General features: G+C 45.7%; 1 protein-coding gene across 1 annotated transcript in view; it reads left to right on the top strand.

Annotated features, from left to right (window-relative positions):
* The window catches only part of LOC144719436 (oxysterol-binding protein 1-like), a 73695-nt gene that overhangs the window by 35949 nt on the left and 12322 nt on the right, over positions 1–25424 (top strand). Inside the window, exons 3-8 of the mRNA XM_078595342.1 lie at positions 6387–6637; positions 15852–16047; positions 20420–20543; positions 21840–21909; positions 23015–23167; positions 24037–24282. Coding sequence (XP_078451468.1) covers positions 6387–6637; positions 15852–16047; positions 20420–20543; positions 21840–21909; positions 23015–23167; positions 24037–24282 — 1040 coding nt within the window. The remainder of the gene's footprint in view (positions 1–6386; positions 6638–15851; positions 16048–20419; positions 20544–21839; positions 21910–23014; positions 23168–24036; positions 24283–25424) is intronic.

Genomic DNA, 25424 nt, shown 5'->3' with positions numbered 1-25424 from the left:
GTGTTGATGTGTTTTGACCGTTGTACTTGCAAGATGTTAAGATGCGATGGAAAATAATTTAGAACAGTCTCGTCATTTTCATTTCAAATATAAGGAGGCTCCTCCTTGTATGCGCGTGATCCGTCTGTACAAATTGCTATCCAATTCCAAATTGGATGAATTTTTACTCATTTTCACCATCTAGCTTGCATAAAAATATTTTAATTACAATTATTTCGTGATCTTTTATCGTATTATTTTCCTGTCTCCTCGTTTAGGCAGTTTGTTTACCTCATTGGCAGAAATGTAAACATGAGCATATATTTTTAATGACTAACTAAGCCAGTCTTCTTTGCTAATTTTCGCTGAGAAGACAACAATCCGTGTGAGGGCCGCCACACATTTGAAACCATTGGGGTTTGACAGCAGCACGATGATGATGGGCGTTTTCGCTTTTTGTGTTTTGTCGGGGGCCGCACATAAAGGCCATCAGGGCCCACCAGTGGCACGGAGGCCTCGCAATCAAGAACACTGAACTAAAGCATGCGGTATGCACCTGATTCAATCTGATTTCAGCAGCTAAGCCAGTTTGCGCCTGGACAGTGCTTAGATTGGTTGTCCACCACGCACAGAGGGGCTGCTGTAGGCTGCTGCGGCTGTATGTGGTGGACAGCAAAGGGCAAGCACAGTGATATCCATTGTTGTACTGTACTTCTGACACAAGATATGTAGGTCTGTGTCAGCCGGATCGCTGCCTGTTTAGCTGCTTCTGCATAAAAAAAGATACTATACGTTTTTATAATATCATAATTAACCAAAGGACAACATCAACTTAACTCCAAGATTTTGACATAGTGATCTCACATATCTATGCTCCCTGCCTTCACCAACCCACACTGACTAGTGTAGTTAAGTAGGCTAAACTTAGCCCCAAAACCCACACGGCTTAGGGAGGCCCGCATCCAGCAGCGAATTGATAAATGGGCTCTACCATGTACTTTAAGGACTTTGCACATGCAATTGCAGCGCATTTTGATGTGCGGTAACTGAGCCGAGTTGATCAGAATATTTATACTGGAGGGATCCAATTAGCTATATAGTTCTCTCTCACAGATGTCCAGGAGAAGCAGGTCAGAATGTTACAAAAATAAACAACATAAAAACACGATAGAAGTGCAAAGTATATGAAAGGTAAGAAAATCACTGAAAAAAAAGTATTTTTGAAAGTATTTCTTATCTTACGAGGTCAAGCCGACTGAGCTATTTAGCTTATTTTCAGAAGCGGCCTGGTCACAAATGATAGCTCAACAAAAGTGGCTTATCATTTGGAAATGTATCGCAGAAAAATAATCTAAACACATGATACCCTTGAAAAGGCCTTGATCCAGCAGTGGATTGGTCATGGCTGGCTGATATTGATGACACTGATATGATAAATTAACTCTTCTGTAGGGAAAGGAAACACAATATGCGAGCAGTGGTTATCTGGACATCTGCGAGATTAACTGGGCATCTGCGATGAAGAGCTTCATAGCTTGTTGGATTTCTCCAGGATAAATAAAGATGCTAAAAGTTTCGGATCCTTTTATCCTACTAATATTAAGTGCTAACCTTTACATTAATCTTTAGAATGTGTTTGGACAATCGTAGTCGTTATGCATCATTAAGTGTGTGTACTGCGCTTGGAGGCAATTTTTTTAATAGGCACTTAAATAAGATATGATGCAATGGCCTGTTTACGTTTTATTAGCCGTTCAGGAAATACAAAAATAAATACTCACGTTTCCAATTAACTATGAACGTTTATGAAATCACATGATTCAAATCTTAGACACCTTTTTAAGTCCTGGCAATACAGATTGTATGTATGATGAGTGTCAAAGATGGTTCATTTTTATGTTTTCATTAAAGGAAGATGCAGCCCATAAATACATCGTCATCTGCTCGGTGTGTGCGTCACCAAATCGGTACAATTTTATTTGGCACCTGGCATACGTTTTGGGTGCTTCTTACTTAACGGAGTATCTTATAACCCAGACAATACAGCAACTCTTGTAGATATTTATCTCGGCCGTGTGTCCTTGTTTAAACACGAATTTGAAGCTTTATTAATGAGAAACCAGACTTGTCAAGTCACATTCTGTGTGTGGTGAGTGATATCTGAACCAGCCCTTGGCCCTTTCCTAGTGTACAAGCACAATTAACAAAACACTCGCGACTAACTTGGTGAGATTTTGAAGCCCTCCGTACGTTGTATTACCATGTCTCTTTAGTGTGAATGAAGTGATGACACTGAACCTGACCTCAAATTTAAAGTTTTATTTTAACAAACCTCAATATTTGTGTCTGACAGTTTTGGACGCATCGTCCCAGCGTACGCCTGCAGGGTAATCGCTGCCGCGAAGGTTTTCACGGTTGTGCTGTGTGTTGTTCAGCACGATGTCCGACGTTTCACACCACATGCCGAGAGCTTCTTCAGTTGCTGAAGAAGAGTCGCCAGGCACGTGGAGTGGGACGTCGGGCATCATGCCGTGAACAACACCCAGTCCAACTGGGAAGCCCATTGGAGAGAAGTTCATTGCCTCTTGGAATTTTGGGGCTTGTCTTCCTTTAAGACAACACCTGTGAGTCGCGTAGAGGGTCAAGGCCTTAGTTTTCTACAGTGGTTCGTGCCCTGCACTATAAATCCGGTGACCTGAGTTCAATTCCCGGCCACAACTCGCAACGGTAGCGAGTGATGTCTGAACCGGCCCTTCTCCTTTCCTCTTCACCAACCTGTGCTGACAAGTGTGGTGAAGTGTGGTGAAGTATGGTTTAAACAACCGCAGCATCTTATGTGGCATGGGTGAGGCCCTTATCAAGCAGTGGATTGACAAAGGGCTGTATGTTCCCGGTATTTAGGGCGCCATGGTGGCGAGATGTTGACTACCTCGCCTGGTGTACAAGAAGTGGTGGGTTTGTTCCAGAACCTGATGCTTGCTGTATATTTGGAGTTTGCATGGTCTTCCCGTGGTCGTGTGGATTTTTCTCCGTGCCCTCTGGTTTTTCCCTCCACATTTAGAATTGACGTGCGTTTAGAGTATTTGTTTCTGCTCCAAATTTCCATGCGATAAGCCGCTTCGTTGAGCTCTCATTTGTGGCACAGGTCGCTTCTGAAGTGCGCCTTACCTGATAAAATAAAGACAAATGTTTGGTTTGTCGTTTATTTGGGTGTGTACATTGAAAACATGATGCACGTCGAGATGACTGCGGTGCATTATTGCCTTGCGTTATGAATAAAACAAGGATTATTACGACTGTAACCACTTAATTGTTTTTCCCTTTTAGAAATGCGAAAGGGGGAAAGCTACCTGTAAAGGGTGACCTGAGAGGGAAAAAACAAATAGTAATTTTAAATGTATTTTTAAACAGTACTTCGAACTCATTGCAGTCATATTATACCGATGTCACTGAAAATATCACTGCACATTTTTTTCAGTGAACGATACGTCACGCTTGTAATTGTCTTCGCAACTTACACACGTAGCCATCAGAATCCTGATAAACGTTAAAGTTTGGTGGTTTCAGAATGATCAGACTGTGCGTGTGTATACACACACTGCGTGTATATTTTGTCATCTTCCCTGATGTCAGTTGGCATGACCCAACTGTATGAACCCCCCCCTCCTTCTCCTCCAAGCACTTAGTATGCTCCTCCGGGCCAATTCCCAGGACGCTTACGTCAATGGTTCCGACTGTTTGCTGGGCTTTTTTTTATTTGGTATCCTGCCAACAAGGGGACATATTTCAGCCGGACGCATTGAGCAAGAATCGTCCCTCTTGCCATGCGATAAAAGGACGATAGTTTAAAAGCACCGCGCTTGCGGTCAGCAAGTATACAATGACGAGCTGCGTTGAACCGTTTAATTCCTACAAAGGGTTTCCTTTTTATCAAGGAGATAATGTGTACGATACGCCACATAATTGGGCTATTACTACATTATCAGTGTTTGTGTTGCCTCGCCCACCCCCGTGCTTTAACTATACCCAGGACACATGAATTACAGTACACCACTGGGTCTGACACATTGCTGTTTTATTTAAACGTCACGGAAAATTTGACATCTAACCGAGTAATTCAGAATCTTCATTTAGACTGGAGGAATCCGATGAGCTATGAAGCTCTTTTTCACATGTCCAGATGAAACGCAGCCGAAAGGATGTCCACTGAGCATGCGGATTGGTGAGGTGGGTTCTTGTGTTGATGCCGGTCAGATCATTCCATTGCAGGATCGCGATAGGTGGCAGCGATTTGGTGGAGGCCTTCATCGATTCATCCAGCAGTGGATTGACCATGGCTCATGATATTGATGATGAACGATTTAGTGTGAGATCTGCTGCAGCGGAACATTGTGACTTTTGGGAGTTTTGGATAACAATTCATCCAAGCTCAACAATCTGATTCAAGAATGTATGTCCTATGAGCCGTTGCATGAAATGTCACCTATTATACAACGTTCCCTTTCAAGCGACTGTTATTAATGACGAATGTGTTGAGTTTTACGTTAATTATATTTTTCTGGAAATGTTTCACCATCTCGAATGTATTACGGTATTTCAAGTTTTCATCTTTTACTGCAGTTTGTCTGCTCCATTGATCTAAATTTAACACGAGTATATAATTTTCATGCCCATGATTAAAGCGCCCGCAATGCGCCTGATCTCATGAGATCTCGTGAGCCCAAGCAATGTTGAGCCTCGATGGTGTTTGGATGGGTGACCGCCACGCACATACAGGTTGTGTCACCAGGCCCGTGGTGGGCAGCGGAGGAGAGCGGTGCAGCAATATCCATCCTCGTGCTTAGACTTCGATGCTCCCATACCTACGCTGCCTACCTTCACCAACCCGCACTGACCAGCGTGGTTAGCTACGGTCAAATAACCGCCCCCCACGCCGAACCCACACAGCACAGGGAGGACCACTTCCAGCAGACACAAGGCTGTTGTACAAAAACACATTTATAGATGTATGTTGAACTTCTTTCGCATCGTACGTAGCCAGCCGTGCTAATCAAAGTCATAGGATTGCAGTGCGTGTAACTGTAAATATAATTTGCAAATGCTGTAAGTAACTTTACAAGCACGATTCAATTGGCGATTTGTGAACTTAAGGAATGATTTTGTTATATGAAGCGATATATTGCAAGCTAATAATAAAGAATACATTCGATTTCTCTTTGGCCCTTTGGCCAGATTGATTATGCACGGACGTCCACGCTGTTGTGACCCCCTGACACATTGTAAGTGTCCACTTGCCCTTGTGGCGATGAACTATTTTTTTCCTCTCTCATTTTGAGCACTTTTTTTCCTCCCTTGTTTTGTGGGTGCCTTTCAAGTCAGGGGTGACATTGGCTGCCGCTTAATCGCTGTCTTAATTAGCGGCGGTGTTTAATTTGATGGCGACTGGCAATCGCAAAGTTATTTCCAAAGTTTTGTGAAATGATGCGCGCGGTATCCTCCGTGGGGTCTGACCTGTCTTCAAACGAAGAACTTCCCTTGGCTCGGTGATGTTCGGTAACCCGCTCGAAAACGAATGCTATGAGTGAGAAGAACGTGCCTTTTGCGATGGCAGGGCGCGGCATGTAATTTTCGATGAGACGCTTTGCCAAAGTTTTCCAATTACCGACTCATTCTGATTTGAGTGAGGCAAGCGAGGAAAGAGAGGGTAGCTCACGCTTGACTGCTGCGTTTTGATTAATGTAAACCGTCACGTGTCTCGACCAAAGAAAAAAACAAGACGGTTTTTAAGTTCCCGGACTTAGCAGTGGACAACTCACCGCTAAAGGGTCTGTTGTTGGCTCGTGCAGTCAGGTGACCATCGGTATCACCGCATTTATTCTGAACATCCCAATTGAAAATGTGCACCGGTGTCTCTGTAAGGTAGGAATTTTTTTTTGGTGAAATGGAATTTTAGCATAGTGCAGTGTAAGTAAATGTATTTCAGCTTTAACTGTGGTTTTCCTTGCTTTTGCCAGACTTGTAACAAAAACACACACCCACACGCCATATGAGTATTATAAAAAATGGAGTATATTTACATGGATGGAATTGTGCATATATTTCCTCGTGTACATGCCACTTTTAGCATTAACGCTTCGGGTTGAGCAGCAGCTCAAGGGTTCCTCTGTCCAGGCCAGCATCAAGCCACTTTGAGATTTGGTGCCGCGCCTACCGAGTCCCCGATCAAACAATGTGTCTGATTTGTGAAATGTGTGTGCACTGAATCGGGGTTATTATTACTATCAGAGCTGCTTTAAAACTGATCTGCTGTAAATATGAATTCCAAGAAACTCGGAGCGAAACAGCATTTTTTGAGAAAAAATGGGACCTACTATAAATAGATAAAAAGTGATTTCTGTTTTTCACAGATGACTCAGACGATGAGAAGTCAGGCGCACAGGCTGACAAGACAGAACTGCAGACCACGCTCCGCTCGCTGTCCTCCAAACTCGAGGATCTGAGCACGTGCAACGACCTGATCGGCAAGCACGGAGCCGCCCTCCAGCGCTCGCTCAACGACCTGGAAACCCTCAAGCTGCCGCCCGAGGGCAGCGAGAAGCTCAAGGCCGTCAATGAGCGCGCCACCCTCTTCCGCATCACCTCCAATGCTATGATCAATGTGAGTGTGGTATAGCGGGCTGAGGGAGCACATTTTGTGCAACTCTTGCGTGGCCTTTCCGCTGTTTTTGTGCAGCAAAAAAATAATCTTCTTGTCCGCGAGGGGTTACGTTTTTGAAAGCGCTCGCGAATGCAGAATTCGCGAATGTGGAATAACCTTGTATGATTAAACATAGTTGGTTGGGGGGGGGGGGGGTGGGAAATGATAAATGTTGAATAAAAATTACTACAATAAGTAAATAACAAATTATAAAGAAGAATTGTAGCTTTTTTTTGCCTTTGATGAATTGACGAGGATGGAGGTGGTGGTGAGCAATTTAGGAGAGTGACTCAGGAGATGCAGGTGTTTGACAACAACGCACAGTTGTTATCATGAGGACTTGGCGCGCAGCCGACAGTTTCAAATGTTCAATTCTGCATGCATCTCCCCGGTGTCGGAGGTTTGGCACTACTACTACGTACGCTCGCGAATGCTGCAGTCCGGCGGCTCGCTAATAGGCAATTAGTATGCATTTAGTAACTCGCGAATATGCGAAACTCGCCAAATCCAGAACTCGCGCATATAGAGGGTTTACTGTGCCGTACAGCGCTCTGGACGTATTTTCGGTTCGTACCGCGTGCTGTTCGGCACGACGCCCAACGTTTGGCTCCACAGGTTGCTGAGGGCTTCTTTAGTTCTTCTTCCTCAGTTCCTGAAGAAACTCCCAGCGCGTGCAGCGAAACGTCACACGTAGTGCCGAAGAACACGTGGGAACAACCCAAAAATGCATCGGAGACCCGTGTACATTTGCCCAACTTGTCTTTGAAAGTGGCCGGCATTTAATACCAGTATTGCGAAGGAGCGTACAAATGTGTGACAACTCATTACGCGCTTTCATGGAACACTCTGGGTAATAAAATTAGTAAATGAACCTATTCATATATGAATGGCATCATTAAATAAATAGTGGGCCCAAATGTCGATGATTGCCTCAAATGGGATGAGTGTACAATGAGCAAGGCCGAATGTTGAACTGTAGCGCGTAATATTATTAATACGTTGTCAACGGCAGGCATGCATTTTTAATTTGATAACTTGTCCCAGTATTTTTTGAAAATGTCATGGTTGTATCCAAGGTACATGACCATCCAGTGAATGCTTCTGTCCACAGTTAGCTGTGTTCATCTCCCATGTATTGAGATGAGTTTCACACATGCAGTGCAGTATTCCTGGCCACTTATCAATGAAACTGGTGTTGACTATGTAGCCCTATAAATATTCAAAAGTATATATTCTGCGCGGAGGTGGGATTGGTGGCTCAGCGGTTAGCACAGAGCTCTTTGAACCCGATGACCTGAATTTGATTCCTGGGCATGGCTAACATCACTGGTGTGGGATATCTGAACTTGTTCCAGGCCCGTGACTAGGGTAGGCCTTCGATGTACAATGGCTATAATGGTGATGCTGTGGTAATGCGAAATCATTATGTCCAGGAGTATCTTTGATCGTTAAATAACAAAAACTATTGCAGAGAGATACACACGTGATGATTCTACATCATACAGTCAGCTGAAGGTATCTCAGTGAAGGAGAGCGAAAGCACGCCTCGGCTTGGATCAGGCATTCTGAATGTCAGAAAGGGATTTGTGCATTGATTCTGTGTGCAATTACTTAAAATATTTTTACATTCTCCATAACGACCACCACAATAGGAGGGTTATAATTAGAAATTAAATTGTGGTATAATTAATATTTGTTTTGGATGTGATTATGCAAACAAAAATTGGGCACAGGTGACCAAATGATTGAGTTTATGATATTGTTGTTTGGGATGCAATGGGCCTCAGACCGTCTGCCACGGTCTGAGGTCAAGAGTGTCACACTGCGTAGCAAAACTGGATTCTAATTATGGGTTCAAGGTGAAAGAGCCTCTTAACAAAATGAACACCTAAGTTATAACATACCATCTTGTGAAACTAAAGTTTTCGGCATTCTACCAAAAAAATAAAAAAAATTCCACGTTTAATATTTGTTACATAAACACTCATCAGAAAACGAATGACTTGTGCGGCTGCACGACAACTGTCGTTATGATTTATTTATTCTTAGTTGTCTGACAGTTTTCAACATCAAGTCTAAATTACGGGTGTGTGTTCATCGTCTTTGCCAACTTACGCTGACTCACCAGCGTTGGTGAATTGTGATCCGGCAACCACCGTGACCGACAGTGGTGGTGGGAGGGCCTTGGTCCAGCAGTGGATGGGCAAAGCGCTCTACGTGAATATTACACTTGTTTACATTTCAAATTGAATTAACTTATGCATCACAAAGTGTTATACAGATTCATGTATGCCCTATTAACAGTTAAACTTGGAGAATCATGACCCAAAACCATTCATTGCCTGTCATCGGTCAAGCTCTTTTTATTAATCTATAAGCAGAACTCTTATAGTAATTATAAAAATATGTTTCAGTCCGTCGGCCTATTGGCTTTTCCAGGACAGTATTATCCAGCAGCAGTCCCTTAAGCAAGCAATCTCTGGACCGAAGTTTCGACCTTCAGGATTGCATCGGCAGCAACTCGGGCTTGTAAAACAAAAGCTGGCGTGTCACCAGATGTAATTGGCAAGACCAACTAAACAATAGGGGGGGGGGGGGGGCCTCGGTTTTACGAACATTATTTTATGAGTTTGTATACTTTACTGACATTATCAAACTGGCGAGTGTTGTTGTTCTGTTTCTCAGTTGAACGGCCTGACAAAACGAGCTTCCCCAGGCACATTCAACGCACCCACCAACCCAAGTGCATCCGTTAACACTGCCCGCTTTGGACAGTGGGCCGTTTGTAGAGAGGACAGTGAGATTGCATCTCTTTGTAACACTTTTTGGCTTTCGTTCCGATTTTCTTTGTCAGCTTCCATTCATTTTGATGCACACTTAATAGCTGGCAAAAAAGGTTCACAATTAAAAACGTGCTTTCTGTGGGCACGTTGGAATGCCGCTTGAGCTTTCCAAATGCACTCTATCCTGCTCTCGTTCGTTCGTTTATGTCATCAGATTTGGGAAGAGTAGGCCAAAATACTGTCCGGAGGGGCCCCTCTAAACAAGTAAAGCAGCGCTGCACAGCTGCCTTTTACTCGAAGTGTGTCTCTGGTGGCTGTGTTTGTCTAACTCAGCTCGTCAGATTCCTCCAGTAAAATTAAAGATTCTGTTAGTGCAGCGGACACCAAGATGGCAAATCGCAAATGTTTCTCGGTGTACTGTAGTTCTTTGGCTTGTAATTGCACCAAGTAATGTTTTGGAGGAAAACATTTATGTTGAACATTAGTTTTAATGTGGCATGATTTCAATCCTTTAGCAACAAAATTTTGGGTCAACTAAAGAAGAAAAGAATAAAGACATGTTGTGAGTGTTACAGGATTTGCTCGGCAATTTTAAAAATTAATCATGTCTATTAGTTTTAATTACACACCCACAGTGACATTTTGTGACGTTAGCACGCGGATCTAATAAATTGATAAACCATGAGTTGACATTCTTGTGGTTGTTAAATTTGACAAGTGTACACCTTGTGATAAATTGCCATTGTATTTAAAGCAGATTATTTTGTTACAGTTTCATAAAATTCACTGCTTGATGATTCCAAATTTCACGACGTCAAGTTAAAGGTGCAACCCTGAAATTGCTCCTTCATGCCATTGCTCACGGAAGGGCCTCCACTAGAGGGAGCTCTAAGAGAGGCCTCGCTGAATATTTGGCCTACTCTTCCACACTGGCCAGACTTTATTATGACGTGTATTTTTGTTTGTTTAATGTAGTTGGGGTGTAAATGTACTAATTATTAATCGTGGCATCAGCGCTGCATCAGCTGATAGTATGCTTATTATACCTTTTAATATTCTTTGGGTCTTTCGGTAAAGCCACGTAGATAGAAAACATAATAATAACAATATCACGACGTTTCGATCGCAACACAAGCAATCGTCATCAGGTGAAAAAGAGGGGGAAAGTTGCTGAGGCAGGCTGTTTATAAAGGTTTAGAGATGGGCAGGGCAGCTAATGTTAATGTAGGAGAGGTCTCCGTTAGTAACGTCCTTCCAATGATTGCTCAGTTTGTACCCATCTTCTCGGTTGAAATTGTGTCTGTGTTTTAATATCTGGATGGCTTCATGAACGAATCTTTGCTGATAGCCAGTGGGTTTGCAGAGTACCTTCGTCTTGGCAAAATCAATTTCATGTGTGCCCACAGCATAAAAACAATGATCAGCCACGGCCGAGGTATTGGTCTTACCGTGTTTCAGATCTGCCTTATGTTCACGAACACGGTCTGAGACATGTCGCTTAGTTTCCCCAATGTAACTGCTGCCACAGACACAGCTTAGTTTGTAGGCACCGGGGTATTGCATATCAGGGATCACGTCCTTCACAGATGGGATCAAATCACAAATTTTATGTACTGTGTTGAATCGTACCTGGATCTTGTGTTTGCTCATGATTTTGGAAATATTTTGGTGACCCCTGCGATATATGGCAAGGTGATGGTTTGATTGTGACCTCAGATGGTGCTTTCCCAATGGTTGGGGTGATAGCTTTACGGATTGTGTAGTCTGAATATCCATTCTTCTTGAGGGTTTGGTGTACGTGCTCCAGTTCACTGGCGAGGTGGTGATGGTCGGTAATACAACGAGCTTTATGGTATAGAGTTTTGATGAGGGAATTCTTCTGGGATGGATGGTGGTGGGAGTCAGGTTTTACGTAGGCATCCGTATGGGTGGCTTTCCTGTAGACAGTGTCCCATTTGAGCCATCAGGTCTCTTTTGGATTAAAACATCCAAGAATGGTAACTTGCCATCCTTTTCCACCTCCATGGTGAATTTGATGGCTGGGTGTATGGAATTGATGTGGTTGAGGAATTGGTTCAGAGCTGGCCGGCCATGTGGCCAGATGACGAACGTGTCATCTACGTACCTCTTCCACAAGGAAGGACGTAGGGTGGATGCCTGGATGGCATCTGTCTCAAATTTCTCCATGAAAACATTGGCGACAACTGGAGATAAGGGAGAACCCATTGAAAGACCCAAAGAATATGAATTCCTGCAGTCAATATTTATACCTTTTAATATTGTGTTGTAGAGTGCCAAAAACAACAGATTGCTTGAGTAATTTTAGACAGTTATCTGAGGGCAGTTCGTGTGCAGATGCTAGATGGCCCATTGCATCACAGGACTGTGAGAGATGGCGATGACTTGAGGAGGCAGGGGATGAATCGTGGATGCCGACTGTGATGATGATGATGATGAAGATGATGAAGATGATGATAAGAAAGAAAAAATGCATGCCCATGCTCCCATTCTGCTATTGTATATACAAAAAAGCCCTTAGAACATTCCACATACCATTGAACATCAACACTAAGAACAACACAGATAGCACACTGTCTAATGGGGTGGTAATATGTCTCGGGGGAAGATCAAGTGGCACTGTTGAATAATACCCGGTGGTACGTGTTTGAAATCATATGTTGAGCATGGAGCGTTGTTTGACTTGTTTCATGAGCCAGTTGTTCTGGAAAACATCCGATTGCCAATTCAACTACATCATTACCACAGCGTTTTGTTTGCATTGTGTGTTTCATCATTCTTGCCTGCCCCTTTAATTCATGCTTTTTTTCCCTTTTCACCCAAATCATCCGGGATGTGCTCTTGATCTCACCAGATCCCAAAAGCTAAGCAAGGTTGAGCCTACTTCGCAGTTGGTTGAGCGACCTAAGGAACGCCCAGTGGGTGTAGAATATGCTGCAGCTAGAGCACTTACATCTATAATAGGTTGCGATTCAACTCTTGAATAATGTGTTCCCCCCCCTTCATATAGTCAATGGAATCAAATTTTTGGATGCATATTTTTCGTTCGATATTATTAATTGTGTCAAATAATAACGCGAATATTCATTCTCCTTGAGTTTGCTTCGAGGGGAAAAATTAAGGATCAACTAAATGATGCTCTCTGCATATCGACCTATCGTATTCCCCTAGTGTCACATTATACTGGTAGGAACCTCTGGTTACATCCTTTGGGAGGGTGGGGAGGGGCTGGGTGGGGGTGGGAGGGGTGGGGCTGGATGGGGAGGGGCTGGTCACCCCGTGGTGCCCTTATAAAACTCAACGTTTAACCTACTCACGCCGGCTTGTGCCCGCCCTCAGTCGGCCATATTTGCGGAATACACCACGCCGCCGTTGACCCTGGCCATTGACCGAGCAACCCAACGTTCCTACCAGCTCCCTCCGCAGGAATGTGTTATGTATGTACGTTGAGTTTCCTTTGCACTGTACATAGTCAACCGTGCTAGTCGGAGATGTGGGGGAAGGACAACAAACTAAAAACAAAAATCAGTTCTAAAGAAATTAGTTTTCAATCTGGGTGATTCAAAAGTGCATAGCTGCAATTCCTTCCTAACATCGGAAGGAAGAGCGTTCCAGACGGCTGCAGAAGCACATCTGAAAGCGCGCAATGCGGTGACCGATTTTGTTGGATGGCCAGCCAAAAGCCACTGATTTTGTGGTTTTAATCTGGATTGGGCCACGAGTAACTGAAGCCATTGTCAGTCAGGTGTCGTTTGTATTTAACGCACAGTATTTTTCGTCTCATCTTTGTTTTTAGTTTATTGCAACGGTGCATCTTTTGCACTTCCGTGTCTCTACTCCCTGCTCTCAAAACGAATACAGCGTGGGCGGAACAACATATGCAAAAAAAAACAGCGCTGACAAAATACTTTTTTTTGGCTTTCTTTCAACTGCGTTAAATTAGTTTTGTTTCTTATCCACACTGTATTTGTTGTTTATTTATTTGTTGTTTATTTATGTATTTATTTGCTGTTTTTTTTTATTTGTTTGTTGTTCATTTCGTACCGTTTTGTGCAATGTCGTAGCTCCCGGACTTGCCTTTCTGTATAGATCAGGGGTCCCCAACCCCGGGCCGCGGACCGGTACCGGTCCGTGGCCTGTGTTAGGAACCGGGCCGCACAGCAGCAGGAGGTGAGAGCGGTGAGTCCGCGTGTGGCCCGCCCCCATTACTTTATTATTGACCACTTCCGTCCGCGCCTCTTTCCCGCACTGCGCACTTGTCTCAGTCACTGTGTTGGTAAGCCCACAAGCTCTAACCCCTAGCCAACATGAGTAAAAAGCAAACGTCGCTGAAGAGCTTCTTTGAAAAGGGGGAAAGACCCAATGATGAACCCCCCGTCGGTGAAAAAAAATTTAAACCAGTCCCTGGTGCCAAAAAGGTTGGTGACCGCTGCTGTATAGTTTCCTCTTTATGTTGTATTTTTGCATATTCTCAACCCATACCTGATTTTGTTTCTTTAAAAATGTTTTTTTAAATAAAAAAAAAACAATTTCATTATTATTTTTTGTTTTCTATCTACGGGACTTTCCCGGTAGAACCAAGAATACCATAATTTATTTGTTTCCTTTCAATCGTCCCACACTCTTTCATTCGTCCACATTCGTCCACTTCATTAATCTCTTATTATTCTTTGGCCTATTTGGTCATCTTGTTTCGGTTCCATCACATTTCCATCTTCCTCTACCCTGTCGGTCTCCAGGCATTAATGTATAATTAGCGTATCTTAACTATACAATTTGCATGTGTATTTTTTTCACAATCTTGGGCTAGAGATTCAAAGGATGTATCGATTAGGTGAAGAATGGATTCTCATCGATGTAATTATTCAGGCCCTTTTTGGATCCTTATATTGCAGACATGCACCTAGCAAAGGAAACTGTTGAGAATAAGCACAGATTGCAATAAACCCGAGCACAAGGTATTGCCATGTAGGTCTACCACACTTTCACACTCGTGCATAAGGGTGCACCAATTCATTGATATATTTATTGTTCAAGTTTTTGATACATGCATCGGGTCACATTTGTCAAGAATCGATGTTTTTATGTAAATGAAAATTATATACTTGCTTTACCTTTTGGCTGCCGGAGCAAACAGTACTGAACACGGGGGGGGGCAGAAAAAAATACCTAGAAACATTATAAACGAGACTGCAAAAAATTCTACGAATAAATAAAAAAGTTTTAGAATCGATTTGTGGCCCAGAATCATAACTATTCATGTAATGGCCAGGGGTGGTTGTGAATTGTTCCACCCGTTCTAATTTTACAAACTTGATCTGACACTATGGGGCCGGAAGCCGTGACACTTTCGTGTGTTTGATGCTGTGATTTGGCAGGCATCACAGCGCGTTTGCAGCCTCTGCGTGCTGTGCACGAGTCAATGTGTGGACATGCGAAGTCCGCACAATGGGGCCCTTTGAGGGTTTTACGCATCTGCGATGTAGCGCAGTCTTTCTGAAAATGCTGACTGTGTACAAGCCTTGTTTAAGCTGAGGCATGTAATCTGAGATCGCATGTGGACAGATTTCTGCTCGCGTTGCTCTTGTGTACGTTCACGTGATTAGTGTCGTGTTTGAATAAGTGATGAAAATAAATCTAGTTACATAATAGCTACAAGAAATTACACCGAGCAAAATATTGCCGAGTGATAATCACGAGTAATAACCGAGCGGCGACCCAGGGATGGAACGTGTCAGAGAGGACGTCCACGGGAGGAGGTGGAGTGATGAAATTGGCTCGCGTCCAGGATTGTGAAAGATGGTGCGACGACTTGCGGAGAGATTCATGTAGCAGCGGATCAATCATGGCTGTTGACAATCACGATTGCGAACGTATTCACAATACAGGTCAACTCGAGGTGTACTCGCGTTGAGTGCGTTGATTTGCCAACAGCAACATAACAAAAATAAGTGTGAATTCCGATCGATTGCTCTACCCACCGATCTCTATGTTTCTCTTTTTCCCCCTCGTCAGAGTGATTTCTTGCTCCGCTGAGCCTTGAAGAGGGTGGTGCTCATCCCCCCCCCCCCCCCACGTTTCCATCCCTGAGCAAAGTTGTAGAAACTTGACAGGCGAGGGTGGGCCGAGTTGCCCACATCGGGAAAACCGCGGGTGACGTCGCCGCAGCCGCCACCGCCGCAAGGCGGTAGTTTCTTTTATCGACCCCCCCCCCCCCAAGGGGGATGTGACATTTCTGGGTCAACCACGAACCAGGATTCGCTCTTCCGTTGGGTCAACCTGGCTGGCAGTTACTTGACTTGCGTGCAAAAGTGCCAGCCCAGAGACTGACGTGCTCACTGCCCCCTCCCTCCCTCCTGCCCCCCCCCCCCCAGGCCTGCCACGACTTCCTGGAGCAAGCGCAGTCGCAGGGCAAAAAGTGGCAGAAGACGGTGCAGTATGAGCGCGAGCAGCGCCTGCGCCTCGAGGAGACCTTGGAGCAGCTGGCCAAGCAGCACAACAGCCTAGAGCGCGCGTGTCGCGGGGCCTCGGTGCGCACCAGCGCCGGCAGCGAGAACCCTGCTGGGAAAGGTGGGGGCCATCGCGTGGACGTTTTGTGCGTCTGCGGGTGCTTGCGCGCGCGCGTGTGTCTTCAGTGGGGAGCGGAAGTGAAGTGGTTGGCGCGCTGCGCTACGAATCCGGCGACCCGAGTTCGATTGCCGCTCACGGCCACAACACCAGTGACGGTTATCTGAATCGCTCCTGGGCGTGCCCCAGGTCGACTAGGGCTTCAAAAGAGTACCTGGTGTGGAAACATCGCCACTGGGTAGACAAAGGCGGCCGGGCTTGGTTATGGCCACCCACCCCCTCGTGTGCCGTGCCGGCCTTCATAGGTGCTCGCTAACAGCACTTGCCCCCAACAGTCTGTTAAGGCTACACGGGGTATATTTGCCTTTGTTTGTTTCTTGAGGTTACATTGGTGGAGCGGTAGTGCAGTGGATAGTGCACTGCCTTGTGAACCCAGCGGCCCGATTTCAATTTCTGCTCACGGCCAAGATCGGTGACAAACATCTGAATTGGTCCTGGGTCCTCCCCTGTCCTGTGTGTATGTGTGTTGAACTTCTTTCGCACCGTGCGTAGCCAGCCGTGCTAATTGGAGGTTGAATCAGTTTTAACTGAGTGACAGGTGCCGTGTGGTAAAATAAAAAGCGTCAGCACTGGGGAGACAAAGGCGGCCAGGCGTGGTGTTGACCACACCACCCCCATCGTGTGCTGTGTCGGCCTTCATAGGTGCTCACTAACAACACTCTCCCTCCACAGTCTGTTAAAGGCTATCCGGGGGGAGGGGGCTGCCTTTGTCGAGGTTACATTGCAGTTCAGCTACACAGTCGAACCCCGTTTATCCGGCTGTGGCTCATCCAGAGCACAGATTAACTGTGTCTGTGTTGAGCTGCCACCTGTCGTTCAGTAAAAAAAACACTCCTGTGAGATTGTGGGGTAGATCAAAGGTCAGAATGCTGAGCCGGCTAATCGGAAGCAGCTGCCGGTGATTTAGACTGGGCTCCCAAGATTTAAACTGGGCTCCCAAAGCACACAAATAACATCACATTGAATTGGTTCTGCACTTATTTGGGTTAATTGCCAGCGCTTGATTAAGGCTTGGCTCATAAGTTATGTTATAGGGCCATGAATAACCTGCGTCTGTGTATCCAGGTTTTGACTTTTCCAGGGGATGCCCTTACATTATTTAGTATTATAATAATAATTTTTACGCGCACACTATATGCTCACTCTCGAAAACGTAGAATGATTTAGAGGCATGAGGAACCAAGTGGGGCGGTGAGCCGGCGCCACGTATTGGAACTTCCTTCTTTGCTCATTGCATAATTAGTCTTGCTGCTTTTTGGCGTGGTGTGCAAGCATTTCCAAGTTTCATAATATTTCCAAGTTTGTAAGCAACGGAGAAACATTGAATCGACCAAAGCGTTTTACCCGACGGAGTTCGCTGCTGGCGCCCGCCGCAAGTTGGTGACGAGTAGGGGGTAGTTCTTGTCATGGTTGTAGGTGTAGCAGGCCGACATGGCCTTGTTTGTCAATTTACAATATTCACATTGTTCTGCAGCACGTTAAAATCTACGGTCAGGACATATCAGTAGTAGTGTTGTCTCCTCGCTATTCAATGTGTCATTACCCTGTTAATGACACGCGTAATGATGGAACTACCGGTAATTTGTGGCTAGCACTGCTGTAATTCATCATCACAAATGGCTTATAAAGTTGGGTGCAGCAAGGATGACCGGTGCTCATTCTGCCAGTCAGCGGGTGAATTGCCTACCTGGTCGTTTTCTTAGAAAGTTGCGAGCTGAAGAAACGCAGGCATTAGAAATGGATGACATTGGTTGTAAGGTTGTACTTTGTGTGGGAGCCTGCACGCGGTCTGGTAATTGTGTATTGCCACGGGAATTAAATGTGAGAATGTTATATAAATACGCACATTTGTCTCGGAAGTAGCTCAGAAGTACTGACGAAGCTATCGGATTTAACAAAGAGTTTGTTTTTTTACAACCTCCACATTTTCAACCGCGTCCACCTGGACGCAGTTTTTAAAACTCGGTCACGTTTCACCTCTGCCACTTCATCTCTGCCGCCCCCCGCAATAACTTTTTCTCGCGCCACTGCGAGCAGGAGGGAGCTCCGGAGAGCCTCTCTACCACCGCAGGCAGCGTTCTTCATCGCATGGCCACTGCTGCATGAAGGCCTTGCATCAAATCGGCTCTGTTTCCGCACATAACGTCAGCACGTGAACAAAATGCGCTGCAATTGCACGTGCAGAGTCCTGTCAGTCCATGTCAGAGCCAATTTATCGATCCGCCGCTGGATGAGGGCCTCTCTAAGCCGTGTGGGTTTTGGGACTAATTTGAACATACTTTTCACCACGCTAGTCGGCGCGGGTTGGTGAAGGCAGGGAGCGTAGAAGTAAAATACTATTACTACTATCTCAGAATATTGGAGTTAAGTTCATGTTATCCTTGGGTTAATCACTACATTTTAAAAACGTACGGTCTCTATTTTTTATGCAGTCGCGGTCATGGCTAAACAGGCCGCGATCCGGCTGGCACAGATCTATCTACTTTCGATGTGTCAGAAGTAGAGTACAACAATGGATATCACTGCACTTGCCCTCTACTGTCCACCACATTCCACTGCAGCAGCCTACAGCAGCCTTTCTGTGCGTGGTGGACAACCAGTCCAAGCGCTGTCCAGGCTTAAACCGGCCGGCTTAGCTGCTGAAATCGGTTCAAATGCTCTCCGCATGGTTTAGTTCAGTGTTCTTCATCTTAAGGCCCGCGGGGCCACTGGCGGCCCCTGGTGGCCTTTTAGTGCGGCCTTCCCCGACAATACACAACATGTGAAAACACCCCCCCCCCCCATCATCATCGTGCTGTCAAACCCCAATGGTTTCACATGTGTGGCGGCCCTCACACTGATGATGTCTTATCACTGCCCTAGAGGGTGCGTGGCCTTCTCTGCCACTGCTGTTTTGTGCAGTAAATGCTTATCTAGACGAGGCAATTATTTCGACTTGTATTACATTTCGTGGGCGTTCACACCATTTTGAGAAGTTGTTTTAAAGTAATGATCCATGTCAGTGAAACTTTGCGATGTCAGCAGTAGCATTTGGCAATTTGGATTGCGAATTTCAGCCAGGAAACCAGAAGTGGCACTCTTTGCTTGTTTATTTAAGAGGAGTGTATCATTGTGAAATTCAGCATCGTTTTATTTTCCACCTGAACAATGATGTCACTTTTAAATAACATCGTACCTGCTGGCGCTGTCGTAGACAATTTAATACATTTCATGCCTTTGTCTTGCGCTTTGAAAGCATGACAAGTAAATGAAAGCTGCTTAAATAGAAATTTTGCTACTGTTGTTAATGCTTTTATTTTCATAAACTAGTGGAATCCAGTGCCTTTGTAAATGAATGCAAACCTTTGTTGTGTATGTGAAATCGATAGCATATTGTACACAAATGACTTCACAGTGCTCACATTTAGCACGGCTGGCAACGTACGGTGCGAAAAAAGTTTTCCATACATACATGCCACATTAAAGTGCACGTCGAACAAATTCATCTCGTTAAATAGTGCACATGCTAAGATGCCCCAATCTTCGATGTGCAAGGTTGTCAGAAAATTGGCAACGAGTGTGAGTGCCCCTTCCAAGGCCGTTCACATGGTGCTGCCACCCAACTCCCTGTGGTACAGACAAGACGACCTTGGTGTCTTGGGTGCATTTTGGCTTCTGGATAAACGGGCGATTAATTTCATTCCCGTGGGTGACGACAGCTTTCTACCCCACAAGGCAAGCAATTAAAGAGTGAACAACTTTATTTTTATCTTAACTATAACCAAGGCTTCGTTTTTATGGCTCTGCTTTGCCGTACAGTTTAGGGCGCATCCCGTTGTATGCATTAGCGACGCATGAACCGTCAATTTCCACTTTTCTGAGAGATTTATTACAGCCTGTTGACAGTGAAGGCCACAGAATGAGAGGGTCAGCAGCAGCCAGTGCAGAGAACGTAAGCTGGCGGCTCCCCTTGTCGGTGGCTTTTTTGCGCACGTCAATGCGCTCGCGTGTCGTTGCGGCTCTGCGCGTGCGTGCTACACGTGTGTGCCTGTGTGTGCGAGCCGCCGCGCAGCAGTAGTGTCGCGGTTAGCACGCTGCGCTACGAACCCGGTGACCCGATTTTAATTCCCGCTCGCAGCTAATACCAGTGACTATTATGCAAATCCGTCCCGGACCTCTCCTATGAGTATCTGGTGCGGTGTGTAAAAACATCGCCACTCGGGAGACGAAGGCGATCGGGCGTGGCGTTGGCCACCCGCCCCCTCGTGTGCCGCACCGGCCTTGATAGGGGCTCGCTTCTTTGTTTTTCACCCACCGCACGCGTGTTTCCCATCAGTGGGTGGGCGAGGGGGGGGCGGCGGCAAGGCGGACGCGAGCGACGAAGATGATGAATTCGAGTTTTTCGATGCGATGGAAGACGCGCCGGAGTTCATCACTGTACCAGCCGAGTCCAAACACAAGTGAGAAATCTACTTTATTTTTTTCTCCAGAATATTTGTTTGCACTGGAGGAATCTGTTGAGCTATACAGCTCTTTTTCACAGACGTCCACTCACTCGGTCTGCGCACAACACACACCCTGAGTGCAGATTCACACCCGGCATATGCACGCACCTCCGATTTGCACAGTTGGTTACGTATGGTGCGATAAATGAAACTGAAATAAGTTATACATACATGCATACACACTCGAGCGCACATATTCGACTTTTCATTTCCCTTGTATCGTCTACACCCAAGTTTTAAAATAACTTTGCTCAATAAAAAATGACGAGTTCGTATCTATTTTACATTTAATAGTGATGTTTGCTGTTGACTGCATGGTGTGTTTTGGTCTTTGGTCCTGTGGTTTGATAATAGTGATACAAACAAAAATGCAACCCTGCACGCGCAGTCTTTTGACGAGCTATTGAGGCAGGTTCTACATCAGAGAGGTTACCTATTACGGCTGGAATTGCTCGCGATGGGGTGGTGTGGACAGCACACCAGGCCAAGTACTCGTAGAACACAACTGAGTCAACCTAAATTTCTATTTAAAGCTTTCGTGACTGCAGGGATTCATCTTTTTGGTTCTGTCGGTAAAGTCACGTAGAAGGGAAATCATAAAATATAACAAGCCTGGTGGTGTTTCATTCAGACGCTGTCTTTCCGACAGACCTGTTCTTCACCTGAGGACGGCTGCTTGCGTTGTGGCCGAAACTTCGTGAGAATTATTGGATTATGTTTTATTATTTTATTATTTCCCTTCTACGTGACTTTACCGAAAGAACCAAGAAGATGAGTCAACCTAGGTCCTGGAACCAGTTCTAATATAATTCACCACTGATGTTACCCGTGGCTGGGAATCGGATTGCTGCAGTGTGACCAACCACTGCGCCACCACTCCCCACATATACAAGAACAACAGCCACCTCCTCGCCACTTAAGTGACTGTGACGTCACCGCAGCCAGGCGAGGTACATTTTGTGACCTCTTGAAGGCTCGGTGGCGTACGCGTTTATGGAACAGGCCCAGGTCTTGTGGATTAACCGCCTGTGCTATTCTACGTACATTGCATATACACACTCCCCCACCGACACACACACATACAGACATACACATACACACACACACGCATGCTCTCTCTGCCGCACGTTCACCCGTTTTACCGAGGTGCACTTCACCCAAAACTCCGGGTAGTGTGAGTGGGGGGGGTGGGAAGAATGTAATCCAGTGAGGTTCCCGTGCGCCGTTTGTGTTTTGTGTTGTTTGGCACAGACGTTCGGGTAGCAACGTCAGCGGAGCGAGTGCCAGCGGTCACCTGGAGGACTGGAACTCAGAGGACTTGGTGAGTACGAGCGCATGACGCTGCACTCCAGAATGAATGTCAGTCAACTTCTTTGATTGACGTTCATAAATGATCAATATGTCTATTGTATAAACTTAGGGCCACGTGTGTTTTTTGGAAAATAAAGTAGTTATAATCGTAGTAGATTCTCTCCGTTACTGTTGAGTTCTGGTTTCGCCTGTTGAACGTTAGATAACGTGGATGTGCGTTTTTTTGTTTTTTTCGCCCCGGTTAAGTGTTCCAAAAAACTAGCACCTCATTATCAGCTGTTTGCTTGCAATTAACACTTTTTGGTTGGCGATAATGACAATCACAGCTTTCCTAACAAGACGGACCTAAATCCTAATAATAGCGAGAAATACTTGCCCATTCGGTCCCCAATGAAAATAAATGTATTTGTGGATCATATTCAACTGCACTCGTTACATGGCAGTATTTTAGAAAACCTGACCGGCTTTAATTTTCCTCTCTGCACGATGGAAACCAAACCTTGACATTGAACTTTATTCCAACAGTTAGATGCTCTGCGACATGTGTTGTATGTCGTGCGTGTGATAATAGTAGTAGTAGTGAGGATCTGTCCCACACAGTAGTTCCAAATTCCCATTAAGTTTCATTGTCACTTTTCGTGAAAAGAGTTATAAATTGCAAGTGACACATTCTGACCCACCCCTACTGGACATTTGTAAAAAAAAGAGCTTCATAGCACATCGGATTTTTCCAGGATAAATAACGATTCTGATTCCTAGGCAGGCATGGCGCCCCATAATGCAGGCACGTGCGTGTATGTGTGTTTGTGTGGGGAGCAGTAGCGTAACGGTTAGCACGCTGCGCTATCAACCCAGAGACCCGAGTTGGATTCCCGCTCACAGCCAACGCCAGTGACGATTATCTGAACGGGTCCTGGGTCTCCCCTAGGTCGACTCAGCCTCAAATGATTACCTGGTTTCGTGTGTAAACATCGCCACTGGGGCGGCGAAGGCGGCCGGGCGTGGTGTTGGCCACCCACCCCCTCGTGTGCTGTGCCGCCCTTCATAAGTGCTCGCTGACAGTCTGTTAAAGGGGAATCTTTGTGTTTGGGTGACGCTTGTGTTCCGCGCTCTAGAAGCATGCCAGTAGCTCGAGCTCACTGGGTCAAGAGATGGTCGTCAAAAAACAGCGGCGGGCCCGCATCCCCGACAAGCCGAACTACAGCCTCAACCTCTGGAGCATCATGAAAAACTGCATCGGCAAGGACCTCTCCAAGATCCCCATGCCGGTACCTAAAGCAGTGTACGGAAGCGGCTTCAATGTCGCGGTGTGCGCTCGTCCTTAACGCGTATGGATACATGCGTGCGTTCGTGTGCGAGCTTCTGTGTGCAGATGTGTATTTTTAGGGTGATTAAAAGGTTTCGTGACTGTAGGGATTCATCTTCTTGGTTCTTTCGGTAAAGTCACGTAGAAAGGAAATAATAAAATAAAAAAAATACAAATAGTATTTTCTTGTTTTATTTTTATTATTTTATTATTTCCCTTCTACGTGACTTTACCGAAAGAACCAAGAAGATAATAAAAGGGTGAAGGTGCATTGCCTGCCATTTGTTGCTCAGGGCTACTGTTGGTAGAAGGCAGCTCTCGACAACACGTCTGTCTGTAGAGGATTTTGACTGGTGCTTTAACACTGGCCCCGATGTTTTGAAAGAGGTGGAAATACCCACACTTTATTCCACTTGCCTCATAGACAGAGGGTGTGGTAGGTGACGATTATCCGAAGCAATCTTGGGGCCTCCGAAGCAATCTTGGGCCTCCCCTAGGTAGACTCGGCCTCAAATGAGTACTTTCTGCGATGTGTAAAAATTGCCACTCGGGAGACAAAGGCGGCCGGGCGTGGTGCTGGCCACTCGCCCCCTTATGCGTCATGCCGGCCTACTTGCGAACTGTTCTATCCCCCAAAGTCTGTTAAGGCTATACGGGGGGATCTTTTTCTTGTCTACTTGAAGACACGAGTTACTTCTGTATACCGGTTTGCCCCATGCCACCAACAAAGTTAATTGTACAATGGAGTAAAGGGGCAACGCTCCTCGTCGTGAGCAATATTCAACCACATGCAATCGACGAATCCCCACGTAAAATGGCGTCCGTTCACAGGTGAACTTCAACGAGCCGCTGTCAATGCTGCAGCGCTTGACGGAGGACCTGGAGTACTTCGACCTCCTGGACAAGGCGGCCAAGTGCGAGAGCTCGCTGGAGCAGCTGTGCTACGTTGCGGCCTTCTCCGTGTCGTCGTACTCCACCACCGTGTACCGTACCGGCAAGCCCTTCAACCCGCTCCTGGGCGAGACGTTTGAGTTGGACCGCCTGGAGGAGTGCGGTTACCGCTCCATCTGCGAGCAGGTGTGTGTGTGTGTGTGCCGCCTTGCCGGGGAGCCGAGTCCCACCGTCGTCATTGTCGTCGTCGTCATAGCCAGGACTCGGTCACGCCAGGAGCCATCCACCTCGCCACCGCAGTGCCATGGCGGCAAGATGTTAACTCCCTCGCTTGGTATATAGGAGGTTTTGGGGTCGATCCCGACTAATAACGCCTATAGATTTGGAATTTGCATGTTTCTCTCCCCGTGATCGTGTGGAATTTTCTCCGGCTCCTCCGTTTTTTTTGTGCCTCCAAATTTAGACTATGTGGCTGTTATAAATTTCCATATGATGAGCCACTCTGTTGAGTTATCATTTGTGGCCAGGACGCTTCTGAAAAAGAGCTATATAGCTCAGTGGACCTCACCTGATAAAATAAAAAATAGTTGAGTTTTAGTTCTTGGCTGTGCACACCCATAGTATTGCCAGTGTCACAAGCGGTTCTTGCTTTATGGTGCTAGCATTTTAGATTTTAAGTGACCCTTAGCTTTTGAAATTATGCTGCTCAAATAATATCTCCAAGGAATGAAAATGCAGTCAATACTGGACTTAAGAATGCCTCGTATAAGCACAGTTCGGTTATGGTGTAAGCAACGCATCCCTGCATTGCACCGGTGGCTGGTGATGGAAGGCAAATACTGATACAAAGCACACTTTGGATATAAGCACACCTTGTATTGCGCCCAAGGGCATGCTTTTATCTGAACTCTAGTGTACAGCGTTGAGTGGCCGTTAATGTTTGAATTCAAGCCAAGCTTCATACCTTCCTGTCTAGTTTCTGATAGTGTTGACATTCCCTTGGTTCACTGCACGCTGTAGCTGCTGCTATCATTCGCGCTTTCATCACGCGCAACTTTGTCGTTTTTTTTTCTGTTTGTGCCAAAATTCGGTCTTTTAAGCGTGTGTCCATCTATCACAAAACAACGACGTTGGCATGCGGCGTTTTCTAGTCAAACGCCACATCGGTATTCGCGCTGTGCCCGCCACCACTCGGCAGACGTCGCGGTTTGAAGTCACCGTGGTACCTTGTGCCAGCCCACAGCTGGCCACTGAGAGATGTGCAAAGGATCTTCGTCGTCGTGTGTCTCCTGTCCAACCTACATGGGTCTCTTCTCCCCAAATATTCT

This window comes from Lampetra planeri, chromosome 6 (assembly GCF_965212315.1).
Source record: "Lampetra planeri chromosome 6, kcLamPlan1.2.h2, whole genome shotgun sequence".
NCBI classification, from domain to species: domain Eukaryota; kingdom Metazoa; phylum Chordata; class Hyperoartia; order Petromyzontiformes; family Petromyzontidae; genus Lampetra; species Lampetra planeri.
Note: the sequence above shows the minus strand (reverse complement) of the source record. Positions and strands in the feature narration are given on the sequence as shown.